The sequence below is a fragment of the Sciurus carolinensis genome, chromosome 2 (assembly GCF_902686445.1).
Source record: "Sciurus carolinensis chromosome 2, mSciCar1.2, whole genome shotgun sequence".
Lineage (NCBI taxonomy): Eukaryota > Metazoa > Chordata > Mammalia > Rodentia > Sciuridae > Sciurus > Sciurus carolinensis.
The window spans coordinates 160,121,446-160,147,325 of record NC_062214.1 but is presented as its reverse complement, the minus strand read 5'-3'; the positions used below and the strand labels follow the sequence as shown (position 1 = coordinate 160,147,325).

Below are 25,880 nucleotides of genomic sequence, written 5' to 3'. Positions count from 1 at the left end.
CCAAAGGACAAATGATCTCACTGAGAAGCAGATGATGACACATAATGGGGGGTAGGAGGGGGGGAGGAATGGAGGAAGGAGGGACTGTATAGAGGGAAAAGAGGAAGGTGTGGGGGGAAGGAAAAAAATAACAGAATGAATCAAACATCATTACCATATGTAAATGTATGATTACGCAAATGGTATGCTGTTACTCCATGTACAAACAGAAACAACATGTATCCCATTTGTTTACAATAAAAATAAATTTTTAAAAAAGTCTATTGTGATGGTGAGGGAAAGAAGTAGAAGATAGAACAAGAGAGGAAGATAGGAGATTTAGAAGAACTGGAAGAGTACAGTTGTTTGGAAATCAGGAGTGCATAGAATTTTAATGGAGCCAAATATAGAAAAGAGAAAAATTGGGGTGGGGCAGGATAAGAATGAGAAAACACCATTTTGAATAGAAATATTATTTGAGAAAGTAGTTAAATGTGATGGGGATGGTGGTTGAATTGAAAAGGCCAATGAGGAAAGAAATGGAGAGAAATTGTAGGTAGGAAACACTTTCTGTTGAATAAATTAGATAGAAAAAGGAAGAAAAGGTATACTATGCAATTAGAATGTGCAGCAGGATTGAACAGGAGAATTCTTCAGATTCTGACTTGAATATATGGAGCAGGAGAAAGGTGCTAATAATGGGTAAAAAGAGATTTTTGTCTTATGGGAGTATTTTCTCAGAAAATGATTTATTGGGCTAAATGTTTATATGAATCAAAGTTCTATAATATTTCAAATGGAGTCCTATATTTCATGAGAGAGGTAGAGAGGGGGAGCAAATTTTATTTAAACATCTCCAGGATGTTTAGATCTTCATTGCTTTTTTAGAAGAGACTTTTGGAATGGGATAGGTAGTAGTGGTGTTGGTAAAACTCAGGTATATTTTCATGACAGTAATTAAGATTTGCATAGATGTGAAATTTAATGAAAATACATTAATTTTTAGATCTCAAAAAGGTGATGTTTCTAGATTTCAACAAATTTTCTTAAGAAAATCTCGTGTTCAGTTGAAGTGAATCAACTCTTTTGATCTATCAAATTTTCTTGACAGCCATAGCAATGTAGTGCTCACAAAACTAAGCAATTATACCCTTCATGTCTATTGCTCATGCTTTCCTGAAAAGGTATATAAATATAGCAGAAACAAGTATAATAAGAATAATACTGGGTTATTATCTAAAATAAGGAGCCCAAATAATTTGGTGACAAGAGAACAAATAATCTGATTTAAAAATGGGCAAAGTAACTGGGTGCGGTGGCCCATGCCTGTAATTCCAGCTATTCAGTAGGCAAGGCAGGAGGATAACAAGTTCAAAGCCATCCTGGGCAATTTAGTAAGAACCTGTCTAAAACAAACAAACAAACAAACAAATGAAAAACAGGCAAAGGACCTGAATAAACATTCTTCAAAACAAGACATACAAATGGTCAATAGGTTTATGAAAAAAAATGTTCAACATCCCTAGTCATTAGGAAAATGCAAATCAAAATCACAATGAGCTGTTACCTCACACCTGTTAGAATGGCTATTATATATATAAAAAAAAAGACATTAGAAAACAAGTGCTGATGATGTGGAAAAAAGGAAAATTGTACACTGTTGTTGGGAATGTAAATTAGTATGGCCATTATGGAAAAAGAATTGTAACAGATCTAGAAATCCTACTTCTATGTATATATTCACAGGATATGAAATCAGTCAGAGATATCTGTACTTCCATATTCATTGCAACATTATTCACAAAAGCCAATATATGAAATCAACCTAAGAGTCCATCGACAATTTGGATAAAGAAAATGTAAGGCATATACATGCACAAGCACAATGGAATATTATTTAGCTTTTAAAAAAGAAGAAAATCCTATCATTTATGACAACATGGATGAACCTGGAGGACATTATGCTAAGGAAAATAAGCTAGACACAGAAGCACAAATACTGCCTGATCTCACCTTATAGGTAGAATCTTAAAAAGTTGAATTCATAGAGGTAGAGTAGAATGTTGGCGGCCAGAGGGAGGGGAAGTGGGAGCGGGAATGGGGAGATTTGGGTCAAAGAGTATGAAGTTTGAGTTAGGAAGGTGAAAAGTTATGATGTAGCATGCTGACTATAATTAATTGTACTAAATTGTATACTTGGTATTTGCTAAGAGAGTAGATCTTAAATATTCATGCTACATACACAAATGATAAGTATATGAGGTGGTGAATATGTTATATAAATTAATTTGATTGATAATTATTTCATAATTGCTATGGCTTGGATATGGTTTGAGTTTGTCCCCCAAGCCTTCATAGGTTACATTTCCTCCCTATTGTGAAGTATTAACAGGGTGGAAACAATCCCAAGTACTGAATTCATAGATTGGGCCTTTGGAAGGTGATTAGGATTAGATAAGGTCATAGTAATAGAGTCCCCATGACTCAATCCTGGTGCTGTGTAAGAAGAGGTTGAGAGACAGAAGAGACATTCACACATGTGCACACTGCCTGTCTCTTGCTACATGATACCTTGTGCTGCCTCAGGACTTTTGCCACCAAAAAGGCTGTCCTCTGATGTGGCCCCTCAACCTTGGAGAGATCTTGTAAGCCAAAATAAACCGCTTTTCTCTGTAACTTACCCAGTTTGTGGCATGTCTTATTAGCAACAGAAAACAGACTATCACAATAATGTACTATGTTGTACTCTGAAAGTATATAAAATTTTTTATTTGTTAATCATACCTCAGTAATGCTGAAAAAATAAAGGTTTTCATTCTCACACACACAAATAAATATGATAAGTTCTTAAAAGATCAGAACCTAAATTACTTTGATGGTTTACTATCATTAATACTAGTTCTCAACATCACAACACAATATAATAAAATATATAATGTGTACTTAAGAAAAACTTCTCAAAGTTTGCTTTTCATCTTAATCTATTAAACAGTTTAGTATGTGTCGGCTTGAGGCAATTATTGAGATCATTTAGGATTAAAAACATTTCCACCAGAAATAAAAGATTTAACAGGGATCTAGCTCAGTAGTAGAGGACATGCTTAGCATACGTGAGGCCCTGGGTTCAATCCCCAAAACAACAACGACGAATTGAGGTAAATCGTTTAAATTATTTTTTCTTCACTCTTCACTTTGAACATGCGGATTCTAAAAGCATAAATTATCTATCAACAAGAGTTTGTTAGGAGGAAAATAAGCTTTATTTGCAACCACAAATGAGGTAGCCTTAAAATATTTCATAAAACATGTTTGAATTATGCTTGCTTTTCAAAGAAGCAAAACGCTGAATTCAAAACTGAATTTTGATTGTTGAGCTTCTTACTGTCATGTTAAAGTTAATATCTATTTTACCGCTATTCTCCAACACACATTTTTTCAAAAGCCATTAGGTTACAAGAGGACTGAATAATCTTTAAAGTTAACGCTAGATTGCAAGGCAGCGGGAACGTCCCTGACAGGTCCCTTTTGTTTGTTTGTTTGTTGGGGTTTTTTTTGGCTACCTCTGTCTCACCCAGCACCCACTTGGGCCGTTGCAAGGCCTCAGCGCCGAGGATGGCGCGATCGCCACCCTGTTCTCGCCGAGAGCGCGATCTCGCTCTTCCGCGCGATCTGCTGCTCGCTGCGAGCTCCGCGGGGTCTACCGTGGCTGACGCCAGGGCGCGAGGGCAGGACGAGGCTCTGGCCTTTGGAGTCAGGATCTGGGGTGGCATTCCTGGTGACCCGGACCCTAAGTGGAGTTTGGGACCCTAGGGAGAGAGGGCGTGGACGTCTGGGTTCAGACGGGCCGTTTAGGTGGGTGGAAAAGAAAGGGAACCATGTGGGGCGGTTCGTCCCTGCGCCGGCGGCTCTGAGGAGGGTGGCGGGAGTGGCTGCCTGGCCCTACCTTGGAGAACTACCCGTGGCGGGCGCAGGACACGCACAGCGCCATGGTTGGCGCGTGACGGGCTGAGTCCAGCCGCGCGGCCTGAGGGGAGGACCGGCGAGTGAATTCCCGCCACAAATCTCGGCTGCGAGGCGCCCTGCCCGTGGGTCTGCGGGGAGCCAGCTGCGAACCCGCCTCTGGCGTGTTTTGTACTGCGAGTCGGTTCTCGTGAAAAAAGTCCCCTTTTTCTTTTTACTTCTCGGGGCGGGGGAGCAAATTGGTAAATGTGGACTTGCACCACTTTTCTAGGTTTCACCTCGCTGTTGGTGAAGGACTTGCCTTAGGAATCCTGCTGCGCCGGGCAGTACACACGCCAAGAAGGGACATAGAGACTTATTTTACAGGGCACGTCCTTCTGAGAAGTGTAGGCGTCCGGATCCCAGCAGATTCCAAGACTTACTGCAGTACCAGGAATAAACAGTTGGCAAGGCGCGTCCTCATTGCCCCAGGTCTCAGTCATGCAACTGCATTCAGCTGCTGCTTAAGTGTCTCCTAGAGCTCTGCAGTACCTGGCTAGGAAGGTGGCTGTGCACTGAAAGGGTCTCACCCTCTGTCTTGCTCCACCCACATTGTTCTTTTTTTTTTTTTTTTTTTTTTTTTTCTTAAGGAGGAAAAGTTTATTGGGGGCTTATGGTCTCAGACTTCCAGTCCATAGATAGCCAGTTCCATTCCTTGGGGCTTGAGGTAAGGCAGAACATCATGGTGGAAGATTGCACCCACATTGTTCTGTGAGGAATGTTATATTAAAAAAGTTGTTACGGAATATGTGTGTTTTGCCTATGACTTTTTATTTTTATTTTCTTTACGTAGTATCCAGGATGAATGACAACCTATTTCTCAGTTTGGACAGACTCTTGTTAGAATTTGGTAGGTAGAAAGTGAAAATAAACAGGTAACTGTATTATTATTTGACATTTTAACAATGAAGTAAAGTCACAAAAGAATTGTTTTAGTTTTCCAGTATGAGCAAGACATAAGTACTAAAGAAGACATACTTCAAAGAATTAATAGTAAGTAGTTTTGCATGTTAAAGATATTTTAGTTTTAAATTTTTATGACATGGAATAATAAATAATTGCCCTATTTAGGGCAACCTGTAGTTGGTATTGTAACTCTTGTGGAAATTCTTTCTAGTGGCTAATAATGAGCTTTTTAGCCTAGGCAAAATAGTTGTGACTCGCCTCCCGTTTTTCAGTAATATTTGTGTATCCAATATATAATTATTTTGTGAAGAATTTTGCTTTAAGCAGCAATGACCCCTTGGGTGCAGTTTAGAAAATACTATATTTCTCAAATAGCAGTTATTTCAAATATTTCTCTTTAAAGAAATCATCAAAAATTAGGAACCAGGATTGATGTGACATTTTCAGGAATAATAGTTCTGAAATAAGTGAATTGGCTAGTGAATATAAGTGAAATGGCTAGGCAAATTAAATAAATATAATGTTTTAAGTTATAAAAATATTTTCATTCTAAATATATAACTATTTTTAACTCACAGAAAGGTTGAATTTGGTAATCTTTTCTGCAATCAAAAAACAGTTATGAAATTAATCTTTCAATAATTATATATTTATCTGTATTTAATCATTGGCAAGTAAGTTAGTTGAAGGTGTATTTAATAATTGATGTGGAATTGTTGAATAGAAATTATACATGTGTCAAAAACAAAAATGTTAATATCATTAATGAGTAAACATTTACATGAATTCATAGCATCCTAAGGTAATTTGACCTAAGGGTCACCTAATCTAGCCCAGGGAACATTTATTTTTCTTCAATTGTAAATACAAATCCTCCTTAGTTTCTGGTTCTAGGATCAGGTCTAGCTCCGATTTTCTGCTTTTTAGTATAAGAGCCTTTCCTTCTCAAGCCTCACTTCCTCTCATTTTTCTGGCTTCTCCTCCTTTTAGGTAAATTGCCATAAACTTTTCTTTCTTACTGTATTTGTTTATTTTGAATTTATGATTTCTCCCTTAAGAAAATAAACATTTCCTCTTTTAGAATGCTTTGAAGATATAAAAGAAAACAAATCAACTATTTGTAAGATACATGAAACTATAAATACAACAGATGAGGAAATTGCTCATTACTGTAAACATAGTAATGAGATCAAAGACAACTGTAGTAAGTGAGTATTTGAAAGAAATCTTCAGTAATTGTCATTTGATTTTTTTATCAAGATTTCTGGGTTTATAGTTGACGACACCATTGCTTTCAAATAGTTTTTGTTTTGTTTTGGTTTGATTTGTTTTTTTGGTGTTGGAGATTGAACCTAGGGACTTATACATGGTAAGCAGGTGCTCTACCATTGACCTAAGTGCTGAATAATGAGATTTCACTAACTCAGATCTAGTTAGTCTAAATAAAGAATTTTTAATATAGTCTATGTCATTCCTATTAGAGAAGTCTGAAATAATTTCCATCTTTTGCTTTTCAAGATCTTAGTGTTTTTGTTTATATGGTGCTAGGGATCAAATCCAAGGCCTTATACATGATAGGCAAGTACCACTGAGCTACACCCCTGGCTTTAGATCTAAAGGAATCCAACCTAAAAATTTTCAAGGTAGATTTGGGGTTGTGGCTCAGTGATAGAGCACTTGCCTAGCTTGTGTGAAACACTGGGTTTGATTCTCAGCACCACATATAAATAAATGAATAAAATAAAGGTCTATCAACATCTAAAAAATATTTTAAAAATATTTTTAAAAATTTTCAAAGTAAAAGACTACTTTTGAGAAAAGTCTGTTCAGGTCTTTTGCCCTATTTCTAATCAAGTTATTTGTTTTCTTGCTGTTGAACTGGGTAAATTCTACTTCAACCATTTTTATGATAGAAAAACATTGGAAGTAACTCTAAATGTTCAACATTAGGGGACTGGTTAAATGAATTTTGGTATATCCATATGACTGAAGATGAGGCAACCAATAAAATTATGACATAGGAATATGTTTGACATGGGAAAATGTTAATAGCATATTACAAATTGGCCAGGCATGGTGGCACAGCCTGTAATCCCAGCGACTTGGGAGGCTGAGGCAGGAGGATGGAGAGTTCAAAGCCAGCCTCAACAATGGCAAGGCACTAAGCAACTCTGAGAGACCCTATCTCCAAATAAAATACAAAATAGGGCTGGGGATGTGGCCTACTGATTGAGTGCCCCTGAGTTCAATCCCTGGTACCAAAAAAAAAAAAAAAAAAATGTATATTACAAATTGAACAAAGCAGCTTATAAATCATTATTCATAGTATGAACCCAATGCATAATAATATACCTATATTTAAGTAGAGGAACTTAAAAGGATGAACATTGAAATGCTTATAGTGAATATCTTCTCAGTGAGCATATGTTTCTTACGGAATTTTTAAATGCTCAGAATATGTGCATGTATAATCTTTGGCCTGTTAATTTTCTTTTGGAGAATATTTTTAAGACATTAGAAATTCAGACAATTATTTTAAGTACAATTTCTATTCAGTAAGTGATGAAGGAGGATAGATTATAAGTGAATATGATCTCAGTGATGTTAAAATATATAATTATAACAAAATCTAGAAACAATTTATTAAAATCATAGTAGTAATTTAATGTTGAGAATATGTATGATAGTTATTTTCTTATATATACTTTCCTGTGCTTCCAAAGTGGGCATATATACTTACATTTTTTCAAACAATCTTTTGGAAGGTTTAATGGAAGAGAAGATTTCATATATAACAGTAACAAAAAATGTATTAATATGTTTGTTAACAAAAATGTGAGAACAGGCTGGGGATATAGCTCAGTTGGTAGAGTGCTTGCCTCACATGCGGAAGGCATTGGGTTCAACCCCCAGCACCGCAAAAACAAAACAAAACAAAAAAGTGAGACCTATTAAAAATAAAAATTAAAATACTACTGAAGGCAAAATAATCGTCTTTCTACAAATGGAAGGACCATATTATTGTGTAAATTAATTTGTAAATTTAACAAAATCTCAATGAAAACTTAACAGTTTTAAGCTATATCACCTGATGCTAAATTTAGTGAAAAAAACTAAACATAGAAGTGGGACCAGCACTAAAACACATTAAGGCATTTTTAAAAGCCTAAATAATTACTGGTCTATTAGCAAAACAGAATGGCATATGTACTTTTTGAATCTGAAAAAAAAAAAAGAAAACAGAGGAAATACCCAAACAATTCTTACAATGGAAGCTTCCATGGTATATATTAATAATTTTAGTTTTTTCATATTGATAATATTTTTCAAGTTATACAATAAAATATATATATAAGATGAATATTCATTTTATTTTCACTATCTGATTTGATAATTCATTCTGGCTTATTTTCTTTCTTTGCAACTCAGGAGGGTATAATAGTAACAGAGGAAAAAAAAGACACTGTAGCCTAATCCAAGCTTCTTTTTTAAAAAAAAAATATATATATATATACATATATATATATTTAGTTGTAAATGAACCTTTATTTTTTATTTGTATGCGATGCTGAGAATCAAACCCAGTGCCTCACACATGCTAGGCAAGCATGTACACTGAGCTACAATCCCAGCCCCTAATCCAAGCCTTTTGAGTGCTTATTACAAAATAATTTCTTGGCCAACATCTTAGAAATATGATGAGAAAGAAGGACTGAGGAGTGTTCAGGGTGTATAATGGAAATATCATAGCAACACATAATTCAGCTGTGCTATATTTGTTTCTTTCCCTGCCATGACTCAAAAACAAATTTTATGGAGTATATAAGTGCATGGATGCTGATAGTGATGGTGATAGGAAATGCAAATTTTTTCTTTTTTTATACTTTTGTATTTATTATTTTAAAAATTGGTGCATATTAATTATACAGATAGTGGGTTTCATTGTGGCATAGAGAATATTTTTTCTTGATGTAAATTTGTTTTCTCTAGGAAGAGACATTCATTTCTCTTTAAATGATTTTATTCATTTTTTAATATCTTTGCCAATTCATTTATCATTCTAAGATGCTAATTACAACTATAACTTTTTCCCATAGCTGGAAGCCAACATGTGATGTTTTTCATAAACATGAAGATTATATGCAGGACCAATTTACTGTTTATCAAGAAACCATTGAAAAAGACAAGTATGGTATTTATATTAACTTAAGTGTGTTAGTTCTATAACTTAGTATTATTGGAACATGCTTTGTAAGAATATTAACCGAGAGCTGGGGTTGTGGCCCAGTGGTAGAGTACTTACCTAGCACGTGTGATGCACTGGGTTCGATTCTCAGCACCACGTAAATAAATAAAGGCATTGAATCCATCTACAACTAAAAATATTTTTTTAAAAAGAATATTAATTGAAAAATTTAGAAAGTATGTATCCTCAGGGAGTTTTTTTTTTAAGTAAATGTGATATATTGAAGGTCTACCTATTTGTTGTAAAGTCTTGAATATGTTGAGATATTACCTTAGTTATAGACCATTTATCAGCAGCAATTATAGCATAGGTCTTCAGCTAATGGTATTTATGACTAAACAGTTTAGGCAAACATTTAGGGGGATAATTATTTGTAGAATTAACTTTTGAAAAATTTGAAGTATTTGTTTTTTTAAGGGCATTTTCAGATTGTTAATTTAGTAGAGTGGTTATATTCTATGGGGAAACACCAATAGTTGTGTGAATTTATTTTATTATGTTTAAAATCACATCATCTTAGGGAATAAATGTAATTAGTGAATGTAATAAAACAAGGTTAAAAACTTTGAACATGATCTGTAGCATTAAAATTTCACCTAATTTTAAAAATTGAAATGATTTGTTTTTAAAATAATTAGATGAGAATAGTATCAATGTTTACATTTTACTTAAAAAACACACATGTTGTAGGCTGGTGGTACATGCCTATAATCCCAACAAGTTGGAGGTTGAGATAGGAGGATCACAAGTTCAAGGTCAGCCCCAGCAACTTAGTGAGACCCTAAGCAGCTTAGCAAGACCCTGTCTCAAGAATTATAAATAAATAAATAAATAAATAATGCTGGGGATAAAGCTCAGTGGTAAAGCATCCCTGAATTCAATCCTCAGTATAAAAAACAAAACAAAACTAACCTACCAACAAACAAAAAACAACCCTCTTAAAATAAAACAAACACCATACATGTAAAATCTATGATCCATTATTTTCAAAGATGAGTCTTAAGATAGAAACTAAAGTTAAAGATTTGAACTTAATAGCATTAGAAATCTTATAAACAGATGAACTTTCTCAGGAAAATATATGGAGCAAAGAGAAGAAAGCTAAAGTATACTACAATTCAAAGAATAAGAAGGTGAAAAAGGTGAAGGAGACTGTTAGGTTGTCATTTACAGATCCTGCTTCATTCCCAAAAGAATTTGAAATAGTTGTATAAAAATATTATAGTGTTTAAAAAGAAACCTAAATATAAAAACCAAGGCTACATGTGATCCTGCTTATTTTTTTGTTAAAGATACAGATTAGACTTTGAAATTCTTAGTAGTCAAGGCATTGATCAAGAAATAGGATCAGTTTGAAATTCAGAGTATTCATTTAAAAACCTGTTCAATTAGAGGCTGAGGGTGTGACTCAGTGGTAAAACGCTTTCCTAGAATGCTCAAGGCCCTGGTTTTAATTCCCAGCAGTTTACTTGCTTAGGATAGGTTGTGAAGTTTTTCCTGAGGCTTGAGAGATTTCTCTCCAGGTTCTTCATAAAGGGGAAATGGGGAGTGCAGTAGTATCTTCTGTGACTTCTTTCCAAAAAAACCCCCTGTTTTTTAATGTTTTTAATTAATGCAGTACAGTTATATATAATAATGCGATTCATTTTGACATATTCATAGATACATATAATTTCCTCCTTTTCAATATCCAGTACTTCCCATTCCCTTTCCTCATCCCTTTCCCATCCTCTTCTATTCTACTGATCTTCCTTCCATTATTGTTGTTTTTTGAATTGATACATTATAGTTTTACATAAAAGTGGGATTAATTTTTATTTATTAATACATGCATATAGCATTATTTGATCAACTTCATTTTGTGGTTCCTCCCTTTGCCCTCCCTCAGTGCCCTTCCTCTATTCCACTAGCCTTCCCCTATTTTCATGCAATCATCCTCTAAAAAAAAAAATTCCTTATTTCTCTCTAGCTTCTGCATATGAGAGGAAACATTTGACCCTTGACTTTTTAAAAAAAAATTTTTTTTTGGTTATCAATGGATCTTTATTTTATTTATGTACACGTGGTGCTGAGAATCAAACCCAGTGCCTCACACATGCTAGGCAAGCACTCTACCACTAAGCTACAACCCCACTAAGCCCCTGACCCTTGACTTCCTGAGTTGACTTTATTTCTATAACTGCTTCTTATAAAATTTCTCAGTGTTATGCCATAACTATTTTAAAACATTAAGTCCTAAAAAATGATTCTTGGTGATAGGCTAAAGTAAACCTGTCCTAATATGTACCTCTATGATAGTGTTTGTTGTAGGTGATTTCTCTGAGCTAATCAGAGATATTAAAGTGAAAATAGCTATTTCTTTCCTCAACTAGCCACATAGGGAAATTAATTCAGTACCAGGCATTTATAAAAAGAAAATAATCCATTTGTTGGTAGCAGGGGTAATGAAGGAATTAGAGGCACTACCTGCTTATTTCTGATCTCCCATTCTTGTCATGAGCATTCATGAAGACTGGTATTGATAGAATAAATGAAATAAAAATGACTCTTTCTGAATCATGACTTAGCTCTGCTGTGTTCTGCCAGAATTCCTTTATGGAAAATGTTAGAAGAGTGGACATGACTATGCAATATGAACAAGGTGGATATGGTATGCTAATCTCTTCTGAAACTGGTGACTCAGGCCTAATTATTTTATGGTATTTCTCTTCTCCCTGGACCATTTTCCCAAGTTATTACATAAGTGGGGTCTTAATTGGTAAATATACTTGTAGAAGAATAGGAACTTACTTTGGGCTCAACTACTTTATCTTGCTAAAGGGGACAGAATTTAGTAATACTAAAAAATTAGACCATTCTTAAAATTCATACTTGTTGACCCAGTATAAGACTTTCATCATTACTTATGTTATTAACCAGAAGTTTTAAGAATACTTGCTCTTCTTCTCTGCTAAGGAGAGTAATCATTATGGCATCTTTTAAGAAATTTATTGATCTAAGAAATAAAATCTTGAGGAATGTAAGGACTATGTATTTTCAGAAAGTTTTCCATGAATATTATTTTTGAAACTAAGTATTTACCAGAATTTGGTAAAAAGAGGATTCAAGAATATATTTTCTGTAGGATTGGAGATATCGAGTACAGATCTGGTGAGAGTGAAGCTCTCAGTGCAATCTCAAGCACTGGGGTTGAGGGTATATTTTCTGTGAAGGACTGTATAGAGTACTTTCAATGTAGTAGATCAGGATTGACAAACATTTTTTTGGTAAAGGACTAAATGGTAAGTATTGTAGGCTCAACTCAGCTGTGTGGCACAAGATGACTTTAGGCCATATATAAATAAGTGAGATATGATCTAATAAAACCTTATTTATGGACAGTGAAATTTGAATTTCATATATTTTATTATGTCTCAGAGTATTCTTCTTTTGAATTTTTTCAATAATTTGAAAACCATTCTTAGTTCATAGACAACAGAATGTGGATTAGATTTGGCACATAGGCACAGCACCTGCCTAACATGTGCAAAACCCTGTGTTCAGTCCTTAGTATCTCCCACCCAGGCCCATCACAAAGTGTTGGCACATAGGCAATACTAATCAACTCCTTTTGTCCATCAAGTATGGGTCGAATAAGAAAGAAGTCTTAATATTGTTTTGTAAGAGTAATATCTCCCTTAAAACTCCTGTCTAAATGGATGACCATTCATTACTAGTTGAGTTGTGTGGAGGAGTTCCCCCAAACTGCTCAAATTTTCTTCATAAAAATACTTGTGGGAGGGCTGGGGTTGTAATTCAGTGGTAGAGCGCGTGCCTGGCATGTTCGAAGCACTGGGTTCCATCCTCAGCACCACATATAAATAAATAAAATAAAGGTATTGTGTGCATCTACAACTGAAAATATTTTTAAATGCTTGGATATACATGAATGATTATGAACCCAGAGTTTTAACACGTAGAATGTGATTTTATGTAATGGTTTCAACTAAAGAAAATTGAAGGAGATTTAAAAGGCATGGTTACAGAGGTAGCTGGACAGAACAAGAGACTCAGAACCCAGGGAGCATAGATATTTAAGAAGGTATAAGAGATATTGACCGAATTATATTGTTATATCCTGCACGTGTATGAATATGTAACAACAAATCCCATCATATGTACAACTGTAATGTACCAAATAAAAATGTGGGGAAAAAAAGGTATGATTGGGACACGGGTTGTGGCTCAGTGGTAGAGTGCTTGCCTAGCTTGTGTGAGGCGCTTGGTTTGATTCTCAGTACCACATAAATATGTAAAATAAAGGTTCATCAAGAACTAAAAAAATTTTTTTTTTAAAAAAGTGTGATTAAAAGAACCCAGTTCTAGAGTGTCAGTTAGGATGAACACTAAAAAGATATCATTTGATTGGACAATTTAGATCATTTATGACCATGGAAAGAATAGTGTCATTATCCTGGTGGGAGTGGAAGTGAAATTGAAGAGTATTAACCAGGTAAGGAAGAAAAAGTATAGTTGAGAAGTGTCCTGGGGTTTAAAGAAAGTTGAAGTACACACAATAATGAGGAAAATAGGGACAAATAGATGTTTGAATTGCCTTTTATGCTTAATTTAGGAGACTTTAACAAGTGATAATTATTAGGATTTTAGAACTACATCATTTCTTTTAATTTTTACAGAAAAATGTATCATGATTATGTATGTCAGTATAAAGATGTTTTGAAGCAATACCAACTAAAATACTCAGAAACACCTTTTTCACATGAATATTATGAGAAGAAAAGAGAACATGAAGAAATTCAAAACAGGGTGTTGGCATGTTCTGAGCAACTAAAAATGAATGAAACTATTCTTATGGAATTTCTAGGTATTAATCTTTTGTAATATATTGCTTTAATTATGATATCTTTGTACCAAAAAGAATAAACCAATGTCAACTATAACTTTTTCCAGTGCCTGCTCCCTTTCCATCACTTACTAAATGGACATTACACATGTATCCTCAATGGTATTTCTATTTATAATTTATTAGATAAGTATTATTTCTGTATTATTATTTTGTTTTCCTGGTGAGAGCCTCATGGATTTGTTTTGTGTTTAATTCAGATTTTAAAGATTATTTTAAAGTCTTCAGGGATTAATTCTCATATGGACATGTGATCAAAAGCAAGTAATTTTAGTGGGAATAAAATAGTATATGTATTTAGCTTTAAAGTGGCATATCTTAGCAATCTAATGAAAATGTCATCTTGCTCTGTCTTAACAAAGAAGTTCTAATTAAATTAATTATTACTTGTTGGGATAGAAGGTGGTAAGGAAGTGAGTCAACAATTATTCACTGAATTTTAAAAATTCAGTGGGTACTTACCTTGTGTCAGGCAATACTGAAGAACTTAGCTCTCTTGCAAGGAGCTCACAATTTAGTAGGGGCAAAAGACATAAATAAATAATTCTAATACAGTATCACTGTAATAGATGCTTAAGTAATTCTTAATTGGTCTAAGTCTCACCTATTTGTCAGAGAGATCTTCCCTGATGATGAACTTGAAACTTTAATCCTCTTTCAACCTTCACAATCCTTTATATGCTTTTCTATCAGATTATAACTCCTGTATTTGTACTAAGTCTTCTTTATCCCTACATTCTACCTTGTTCCTGTTTCATCCTAAACCAGTCTTTTAACTCTGCTGCTTTTTTTCTTCATGTTTGGTTTTAGCCTATTATATTTTTATATATCATTTTTTGCTTATCTGTGCATTAACTTCTCAGTGGGAAGGGGCAGAAGTTAGTAGACAGATGAAGTACAGAAAGTATAAGGGAGTTAGAAATGAGTTGGGATGAGATGTAAAGTTGTATGACAAACAAGAAGAGGTAGATGGAGGTAGGAAGAATTAAAGATTAGGAGTTAAATATCTATATCTAAAAATTTAAACTGATACTTTTGGTAATAGCATAGCCTTATAAATCATATGCACCTGAAGTATTGTGTTCTAGCATATAAGTCATATTTTTAAGGCCGGAGAAGAAAGTTCTGATAACTTTTTTCTGGAGTTCTTGTTCACTGTTACTCTTCTATTCATTTCTTAATCTAAGATAGATCATGGAGGAACTTAGGTAATTATATTAATTAATAACCATGCAGATAAATTCTCTACTTGACTTTGAGTCTAAATCCCCTCTAAGCAGAAAGTCCAGACGAAATTCTTCTCAGTTTTACAGGGTGCACTGATGAACCTTATAAGGCAAGAAAAGGGAAATCAGATGCATTTTTAATGTTGCCTTTGGAATAATACATGATGGAAGCATAAAAAGTTAAATTTGGGCCTGAATTGATTATATTTTATTAATCATGCCACTGACACAATGAACTTGGGTTATAAAAAGCAAATACCACCTTGTGAAAATATTTAACTGAAAGAAAAAATTCTAACAAATGTTTGGATGGATGTTATTTTTAAGTTCAATATATAATAGAAATAATAAATTATCTTCATTAGTCTGCCAAATATTTAATCTTACCTGTTTCAGATACTGTTATTAAAATTACTTAATTGCTTGTATAGATCACACATATAAATGATATGTGATATTAACTATTTCTGACATAGTACATGTATTATAAATGTAAAGTACTTGCATGCATAGTTCCTTAACATAAAAAGAGTTAACCTGAGATGTAAAACACAAGATATCCTTAAACATGTCAACAAGGTTACCAAAAGTTCATCTGAATTGAAGAAAGAAGTAGATGAAGCAGAAATAGAAATTAATTCTTTAAACAAGGTATATATTTTGTTATTATTTCTAAAATATATATTAATGTGTAATAGCATGTTAGTTATCAACCTTAGAAGAGCTATTTTAAGATAGCCTCAATGTGGAGAGAGGCCAATTAATTTGCTTCTGATCACTTTGAAACCAAAATGTATTGCGGGTATGGACTTTATTTGATTCTGAATTTTGGGGAATAGTTTGACTTTTGGGGCTCCTGAGGAAAGAGCAAGTTGTAGCGGAATTTACTTACCGGCTTTTGTGGTGCAGTGGATCAAATCCAGGGCCTCATTAATAGGCGGTGGGTTTGATCCACTGTACCTGATACCTATGGCCCTGTAATAGGAATTTAAAAGCATTTAAAAGGCAACAAGTGTTTTTAAATAAGGGAACAAGATAGTAAATAGTTTAAATAATTTAATCTTGAAAAAATTTACGACTGTAGTTTATAATCTTTAGAAAGCCAGGCTAGAAACTGTTAAGCTTTTAAGGTTTTATTCAATGTTTTTAGTATCATCCATTGAATTGTTACTTTGATTCACATAGATACAAGAACTCATAATTTCCAAATTTTGAGAAAAAATTGAAAATAGTACCTAATGTCCTCAATTTTTTGAAAATTATATTAGATTTTATAGTTATCATTCATAGTTACAAGGTACAAAATAACAGCAATATAATTTTAGTGATGAGAGAAACATGGATGTTATTTCCTTTAAAATATATGATAACTATGTCCCTATATAAAAATTCAATGTCTATTTTGTTTATGATTATTCTTTTTTAAAAAACTAGAAACTGATATTTATAATTGCAAATTTAGTAGTAAGGAAAAGTTAAAGGGATGTGATTTAATGTTGCTGTAACTCTTGGTAACTTTCAATAGAAGATAGTAAATACTACCAAAAATACAAATCTTGTGATTCTATCGAAAAATCATATTCATCAATTAAGATAAAACATATATCCTTTACTTCTTTGCAGGTAATTATTTTGTTTTGCTTTCCCATTTTTCTTTTTAGCTGATTGCGAGACTTTATGAAACCAAGAATCATTCAGAAACTCTTGAAGAAAAGAAAAAATATACAGAAAAGAGAAAGGAATTGAAAGAAAGGTATAGGTAAATTTTAAAATTGGATTTTATGTGAACAGAAATTCTGCATCTAAAAGTTTGATTTTGTAGTCTGTCCTAATATAATTTTTGTGTAAGTTATTTTCTGTTAATTTCTTATGAAAAAATATTAATTTAAATATTATGAACTAATACTTGTTATTTACTATGCTTTAGTGAGGCTGAGGATATTATAATTGGAGAGGGAGAGAGGGTAGCAACAGCATATCTGATGTACTATTCACCTTTTTATCACCCTGTCAACCAGCTAGATTAGTTCTTTCTTTACTATAGAGAGTGTAGATGAGTCCACAATTGTGACTTAATCCATGGCATCATGTGTTTCCTTGTTTTTTTGTCCTGTTGGTGATAAAATAGACCGTAGTGGTGGAGGCATGAAAAAAAGTTATTAATTTTGCCTCTTACTGTGTGATAGAAAAATAGAAGTGTTACTCTTGCTGTTTGTGATCTACTTTCTATTTTTTTTTTCATTCTGCCAGTGCCCCCCTTTTTTTTTTTTTTTCCTAAATTTCCATTCCTCAGGCTCCATTGCTTTTATGTTGATTTTTCAACATGCTCCTCTCTTGAGTTTTATTTCCCCAATCCCACCTCCTTGGATCTGTTATTTGCTTGGCCTCCTCCCCAACCTGCTGCACTCTCATGTATCATATCTATGGCAGTATGTCTTTAGTTTTATGATGAAATTGAATGGAAAAATAGGCAAAGATACAGAATTTTGCTTTACTGACAATGTTTTAGTATAAAATTCTGTATATTGAGAACATATATAAATATTTATCATTTTTTGCACAGTATATACAGTAGTACCCCTTTACCCATAGTTTTGCTTTCCATGGTTTCAGCTGTAGTAAATCATTATCCAGAAATATTAGATGGAAAATTCTGGAGATAAACAATTAAATTGCATTCTGTTCTGAATAGTCTGATAAAATCTCATACCATTCTGCTTTGTCCTACCTGGGATGTGAATCATCCCTTTGTTCAAGTATGTCTAAGCTGTATACATACATGCCTGTAGTTACTCAGTAACCATCTCAATTATCCCATTGACTTGTAGTATCATGGTGGTGTTCAAGTAACTCTTATTTTACTTAAAAATGACCCCAAAGTGAAAGATTAGTGATGCTGGCAATTTGGATAAGTCAAATAGAAACTGTAAAATTCTTTATTTAAGTGAAAAAAGTGAAAGTTGTTAACATAAGGAAAAAAAATCATATGTTTAGAATGCTAAGGTCTATGAATAGAACAATTACCTGTCCATGAAATTGTGAAGAAGGAAAAAGAAATTTATGCTAGTTTTGCTCTCATACCTTATATTGCAAAAGTTAGGCCACATCTGGGTGCAGGGGTGCATACCTGTGATTCCAGAGACTTAGGAGGCTGAAGCAGGAGGATTGCAAGCTGGAGGCCAGCCTCAGTAACTTAGTTAGGTCCTAAGCAACTTAGGGAGACCCTGTCTCAAAGTTTAAAATAATATAAATAAAAAGGACTAGAGATGTAGCTCAGTGGTTAGAGTACTGCATTAAATCCACCACAGTGGGGAAAAAAGCCACAATGTGTAATAAGTACTTTACTTAGTAAGATAAAAATGGTATTAAATTTGTCTATATATTTATGTATATGTAGGGTTTGGTACTAGGGGGCTTGGAATGTATCTTTAACTGATAAGGGGGTACCAATGTATTTTTTTTTATTTGTTTTGTTTCAATTTGTTATACATGACAGTAGAATGCATTTATACATTTTAATAGATCACACATAAATGGAGCATTTTGACAGCACTTATTCTAGTTTGTTGATTTAGGAAGCAGTCAGTGAAATTATCTTCCAATAGAAAACGTAGAAGACTCACTTATGATGTACTACTGCTTCAGTGATTTCTGCATTTGTGCTAATTATTTCCAAATAAATCTTCTTAAAGTTTAAAGTATTGTGAAATCTAAAACATTGTTTTTATGGTTTCAACTTTTGGTTTAAAATGTTTTTGATATGTTTGACAAGTCATTAAAAATTATTTGTCAGGTGCATTGATGAACACCTGTAATCCCAGTGACTTGGGATGCTGAGGCAGAAGGATTACACATTAGAAACCTCAGCAATTGAGAAAGGCCCTAAGCAACTTAGACTCTGTTTCAAAATAAAATATAAAAAGACCTGGGAATGTGGCTCAGTTGCTAAGTATTCTTGGGTTCAGTCCCCAGTACCAAACAAAAACAAAAACAATCATGTTTTAAAAATGAAAGTGTGTCATACTGAGAAGCCACTGGATTTAATCAGGAAAAGCATGTTTTAGCTCTGACACTATTACCAGGTAATTCAATAATATTGGATAAAATCTGTTTAATTCTCTGGAATTTAGTTTCATTATTTAAAAAGTAGAGGATTTTAACTATATCATATATAGATATCCCTTCTTACTTCAAAATATGTTATTTTTTACTTAACTCATATTTAATGTAATCCACTCTTCTTTTTAGAATTTTTGAAAAAGATGAGCATGTGCTTGTATTGAATAAAATCCCTCAATCCACTCAATTATTTCTTCCTTATGAATCTCAGAAATTTGCAAGACCAAAAAAGATGCATTCTTCAGAGCCAAGAGTTACAGGTACAGAATTATTTATTATTCAATAACTTCATTTGTTTGGGTAAACCCATGGAAGGAGAAATAAAAAGAAATTTTAGTTATCATTTGGCATAAGCAAGAACAAACAATACTGGAGACTTGCTCAGGAAAGTACTGCTTTGAGTCTGAGAGCAAACAAGAAATGTCTTCTCTACTTATTTTTTCCCTCTGAGAAGGAAACTTTTCATACAAAACATTCTAGTTGGGTTGCATAGCTGTCAGAGGAGTATACATAATTATATATTTTTATTTGAGGAATTATATTATCAATATGTGTTATTTAAATGAGTAGTATGTTGTATTAATAGTGTTTGAGACTTGTTCATTGAGACATTTGAATTAGATTTCATTCAAGGGTCTGTAGATTAGGTTAACTAATTGTATTAGATTTACCATGTTGTCTGTCACCCCTCCATCATTACTATCACTACTTAGTCTTTGGTTATCCTTTCTGAAAATGTAGTTTTGTCAGTTGATCATTTTGTCATTTTATATTCAATTACTGTAATAACAAATACATAGTGATAAAGAGTTTTAGATAGTTTAAAAATTGTACATTTAAATTTAAATTTAATATTATATAGACTTGATTATCTAAATTATAAAGTTAGATTAAATGGTGGAGATGAGGGCTAGGGTTGTAGCTCAGTGGTAGAGTGCAAGTTTAGTGTACATGAAGCCCTGGCTTCAATCCTCAGTACAAAAAAAAAAAGAAAAAAGTTAGAGATGATGTTGGAGTCTATCTTTGGAATTGATTTTAAGTAGTACTATTTTATAATATAGATAAAAAGGAAGAAAGTTCTGTGCAACAGTCAAAGATTGCCAATATTGACTTCAGACAAAAGGAAAATGACTCGCAAGTAGGTATTTCTTTTTTAGTAGTATAGATTAAATACTTTCCTGTTAAATGAGATAAGAAATGTACTTTACTTGGGACACAGAGATGTGTGTGTGTGCAGACTTTAGCATAAGTTAAATCAGACTTTAGCATAACCTTTGGGGTCTAAAAAATTCAAGTTTTAGTATGGTGTCTGAACATAGATTATAGTCTGCTCCATTGCCTTCAAAATAATGGAAAAAATATTTTGAAATACCAAGCTCTGTATCTAGTAAACCGAAAACTTGAAAAATCTCTGCAAGAGGAAAAGAGGATTGGATTGAAGAAGAAAATTATAACCTAGGACATGCATAAGAGAATGCTGTTCACAAAATAGAGCTTCAGGGACAATCAATAGGGTAATGTGTTGGGATCTTCAGAGGGAGTTAGGTTACTTAACTCTTGTTCATCTTTGTTTCTCTACTCTGCCTTTGGTCAAGCCCCATTAATGGGATGACCGATGTCAGGTGGAAGTAGTGAGTAGGGGAGTATGGGTAAGAGAAACAGGCTGGTGTCCTGGGTGGTTCTTGATGCCTATGAGAAACAAGGATAATACCAGCTAAATAACTAACTGCTGATGTTGTACATCTTTATTTTTTCCTATTTTTCCTGAAAACAGGCCAAAGGGAATTCCTCAATGAAAAAAAAATTTCCCTTCCACTGATTTGTAGTTAATACACACAGAGACTTAAGTGAAACTTAAGTCTAAATATATATTATAAAAATCTAAAATTCTACTACTAAAATCCCAGATAATTTTAATATGGGATGAAGGTATAAAGATAAATGAGGAAAACAAGTGTTTACTGAAGATTTTAATATTTTTGGTGGTAGAGGGGCAGTAGATGTAGGGAGAAGATATAAATGCTGATTATACATTGCTGAGAAAATGTGCATTTATGCATGCATGTTAAATATTTAAGGATAATTATCAGAAGAAAAATGGAATTTGTCAATTTTAAGCATTTAGATAGAAAACAAACAAGATGCTGGAAAAAGTTACGGATCAGCAATCATAAAAATCGGACCAGTTTAAACCCCTATTAAAATATAGAGGTACTTCTGTAGCATATTTTTTAAAAACACAGTTGTATACTATTAAAACAGAACAGCTGAAACAATTTGACAAAGGCTAAAAATAAAAATGGAAAATATGTGTCAGGCAAATGCAAACAAAGAACAGGTGTAACAATATCATATAGATATAACAATGTCATATAAAATGTAGTTCAGGATGAAAAGCATTAACAGATATAAATATATTTCATATTTTTAAAGAGAATCATTCATCGAGAAATCATAAAAACCATGTTGTACCAAATTATGCAAAGCAAAAATTGATAGAACATCTGTCATAAGAAGAAAAAATATCTTTAAAACAAAGATATTTTTAGGGAAAATTAAAGGCCATAAACAGACATTAATAAAGCAAGTTACATGTTAATGTGAAATAATTTAAAGTTAAAAATGAAATGTTAGCTCTTTCATGTGGAAATAAAAAAGAAAGTTCAGACTTTTAATTTGTCGTCTTACTTTTCTCTATTTAGTTTGAAAGGTTATAGAGGCTAGAGGGACACAGAAATCAGGTAATCAGTTGAGAAATGGCAAGATTTTCTGGATTAGTCATAAATAGGAAGGGAATAAAATTTTAAAAGGTTTACCTTAAATGTAGAAATACTACCAAAAATTGTTATTATATTTACCACAAACATCAAATCCCATGAGGGTCTTTAATTTGTTTTCCAGTATTTGACTTTAGTTGTTTCAGTTAATGTAATAGTCATTATATTGCTAATGATGGTGATGCTAATGAAATGAGAGAGCCTTGTATAGCTTTAGCAAATGTTTATTATTATATGTAGCCAATTCTAATGCTTTATTTTTTTCTTTCAGGTGTTCAATGATTCTGGTGTGAATAACCATTCAAAATATTCACATGTTACTGCTATTAAAAGTTCACAAAGTTTTATGCAGTTCAGGTAATAAGAAAATGCTTAAGGGGTGAAGATGTAGTTCAGTGGTAGAGGGCCTGCATGGCATGCCACTAGGCCCTGGGTTTAATCCCAGCTCTTCCTGCCCCCTGCAAAAAAAATAAAAGCTTTAATTTCTGAAATTTGTGAAAATCAATTCAAAATAAGATAAAAATTTTATGTATTGCCTTTTAGATTGTTAACTCCTCAGAAACGATCAAACAGCAATCAGTGGTTTGAAAAAGGACATACAGGTATTTGCTCTTCAGATTTTTCCTAAGAAGTAAGGGTAACAAATTATATCAGTTTTTTATATTACATCAATTATTTGGATTGCATCTCTGTATATTGACCATGCATCACTTTAAAACGGATTCCCTCTAAGTATTAAATAAATATATTTTATTGTAGAAAGTTTGAAATACAAAAAAAAAAAAAAAACTACCACCCAGAAAAAACTGACACTATATATACCAGTGGATATTGTTTTAGTCTTTTTTCTATATATATGTTTGTTTTGTTCTTTTACCCTCCAAATTTGAATCATACTATATATATAATTTTGCATCCTTTTCCCTTTATGATAAATTATTGAAGTTATTTCTCATGTCATTAAATAGTTTTTATTAGTAATAACTGTATATTTTTCCATTGTGTGAATACACCATTATTTAGCCATTCTCTCACATTGAATTCTTTTTAATTTCCAGTTTTTTACTATTATGAATAATGTCATTTTATTCTTTTGCACTAATACTTTACTATCCTGGACAATTTTCTTTGAGTAAAATCACAGAAGGGTCACAGTATATATTCATGTGTTCATTATTCTCAAATGAACTAACTGTTGGAACTTTAATATACCCTTGAAAATACTAATTCATTTCTCTTTCTCTCCATATATATGTCAGCAAACATGCATGTTTGTACATGTGTGTACATGTACACATGTACATATAAATATAGACATGTGAGTGTATACACCATATACTAAATACATACATGCATATTTTGGTAATCTAGTAATACACAATAGTTATTCAATTTATTATGTTATATGGAAGTCTTTTTTCTCTTCTTGTTGGATTACTGACTTTTATTTTGAAGTTTTAAAGATGTCTTATTCTGATATCAGGAAAATTCTGTTAATCTGTGCATATTTAGAAGGTCATATACTTAAGAGTCTTTCTCTTACTCTCATCTAGGAGATTCATCCAATACAATATGTTTATTCCACACAGATGCATAGTCTCCCTACTTTCTTTAAAGATAAAAAATTATCTTACCTTTAATGGGTAATCTGTTTCAGCTATTTATAATTCTCTATATATACCAAACCAACAGATAAGGACAAATAACTAATCAAACAATGCAGGGAAATGCATGTAACTGGCATAATCCTACCTGTTGTTGAGCATATATGTTGAGGCTTCTTACCCAAGAAGGCATATAATTATTTTGAAGTAAAAAGGATTCTTTTTAATGATCTTTAGATCCATAATTTGAAGAAATTAATATGTAGTAAAAATAATAGTGATTTATTATATTAATAATAATTATTTAAATGCAAGAGACAAAAACTGGAAAGCTTTCAGAAGATCAGATAGAAGAATATCGTCATGACTTCCATATAGGAAAAGATTGCTTATACAAGAATTTAAAAGCCAGGCTGGGGTTGTAGCTCAGTGGTAGAGCACTTGACTAGGAAATGTGAGCCACTGAGTTAGATGTAAATGAATAAATAAAATAAAGGTGCATTGACAACTAAAAAAAATTTTTAAAAAAGAATTAAAAAGCCCAGTTATAAAAGATAAATTTATAAATTTGGCCACATTAAAATTAAGATTTCTGTTTATCAAAAGATACCCTAGAAGAGTGTAAAGTGATCATCAAGCCAGAGGGTATACTTGCAATACACAAACTCTCAAAAGATTAGTTTTGAAAGTGTATAAAGAACTTTTACAAAAGAAAAAAAGACAACCTAATTAGAAATACATGCAAAATATGACTACACACTTTAAAAAGAGAAAAACTTTTGTGGCAGATAAATATATGAAACGATACTCAGCAAATCATGAAACTGAAGAAAACAATCAAAAACAAAACAAAACAAAACTCACAATGCGTTTTCATTACATATTGACCAAATTAGCAAATTCAAAAAGTCTGACAATACTAAATATTGATGAGAATATAAGACAATAGGAACTCTCAAACTATTGGTAGGAATTGTCATTAATAAATTGGAACTAATTTGTCTGATGAGATTGAATGATTTCCAAGATGGCTAGTGGTCACAATGGAAATTGGTTCAACTACTTTAGAGAAGGTTGGCATCTGCTCTTGAGAAATACACATCCTCTATTCCTCATAATTCCACCTCTAGGCATATACTTAAAGAAATACAGGTAAATACTTACAATGGTATACATAAAAGAATGTTATAACATTATTTGTAATAATTTTAATGTGGAAACACCCCAAATACCCATTTGCAGTAGAATGTGTAGATACATAATGTTGTTTTTGTGCAATGGAATACTTTATACCACTAAGAGTAAGAAAACCATGTCATGTACTACAGAATGTAGGAATCTCACAAGCATGCTACTCAAACCAAATAAAGCAAACAAAAAAAGCAAGAGATAATAACACATTTAATTTCATGATATAATATTTTAAAACAGAAAAATAAGATACACTATTTATATGATAAAACCATATAAAACAAATTAGGGAAAATTTATCACAAAAGTATGGATAGGGATTACCTTGAAGAGAAGGTCATGTAGAATATGGAACCTTTCGGAGTGCTTGTGATGTTTTATTTCTTTACTTGATGTGGTTACATGGGTGATCTCTTTATAATTTTGTTTGTTAAACTTTACATTCTGTTTTGTTCTCTTATTTGTATATATTGGATTGAAACATGACATTGCCATTTTGATAGACTAAAGCAGTTAAATATTGTCAATTTCATATGGTTAAATTAACGTGTTTTATTTTACAATAAAATCGCAAAAAGAAAAATAATTTGTTCTCATGTAACAAACAGATTCTGAGTGTGGAGATAAAGGGACAGTAAGACAAGTAAGAGACTTGAAATGCACTTCACAAGTAAGTCAAGGGTTTGGTTTCTAATTTCTAAACAAAACATTCTAATTTTAAAATTTCGTGTCCATTTTAATTTTGACTTTAGTGCAATCAAGATTATTTATGTAAGATGCTATTAGTTAGTAATCAGGTTTTGTCAGATCCAAATTACTCTTTCCTTTCAAGGAGGTGGTATATACAATTCTTCATCTAGACTATAGTCCTAAACATTATTCTTAATCAATTTTAGTATTTTGTGGTTGTTAAACTTTTCTCAGGTGGAG

At 32.6% G+C, this 25,880-nt stretch overlaps 1 protein-coding gene across 1 annotated transcript in view; it reads left to right on the top strand.

Annotated features, from left to right (window-relative positions):
* Positions 1-4,779: 4,779 nt before the first annotated feature.
* Positions 4,780-25,880, top strand: part of C2H14orf39 (chromosome 2 C14orf39 homolog) — a 33,403-nt gene continuing 12,302 nt past the window's right edge. Inside the window, exons 1-13 of the mRNA XM_047542390.1 lie at positions 4,780-4,828; positions 4,915-4,971; positions 5,966-6,092; positions 8,982-9,071; positions 13,807-13,994; positions 14,081-14,123; positions 15,790-15,910; positions 16,921-17,012; positions 19,508-19,638; positions 20,440-20,516; positions 22,427-22,512; positions 22,699-22,757; positions 25,559-25,620. Of these exons, the coding sequence (XP_047398346.1) occupies positions 4,780-4,828; positions 4,915-4,971; positions 5,966-6,092; positions 8,982-9,071; positions 13,807-13,994; positions 14,081-14,123; positions 15,790-15,910; positions 16,921-17,012; positions 19,508-19,638; positions 20,440-20,516; positions 22,427-22,512; positions 22,699-22,757; positions 25,559-25,620 (1,182 nt within the window). The remainder of the gene's footprint in view (positions 4,829-4,914; positions 4,972-5,965; positions 6,093-8,981; positions 9,072-13,806; positions 13,995-14,080; positions 14,124-15,789; positions 15,911-16,920; positions 17,013-19,507; positions 19,639-20,439; positions 20,517-22,426; positions 22,513-22,698; positions 22,758-25,558; positions 25,621-25,880) is intronic.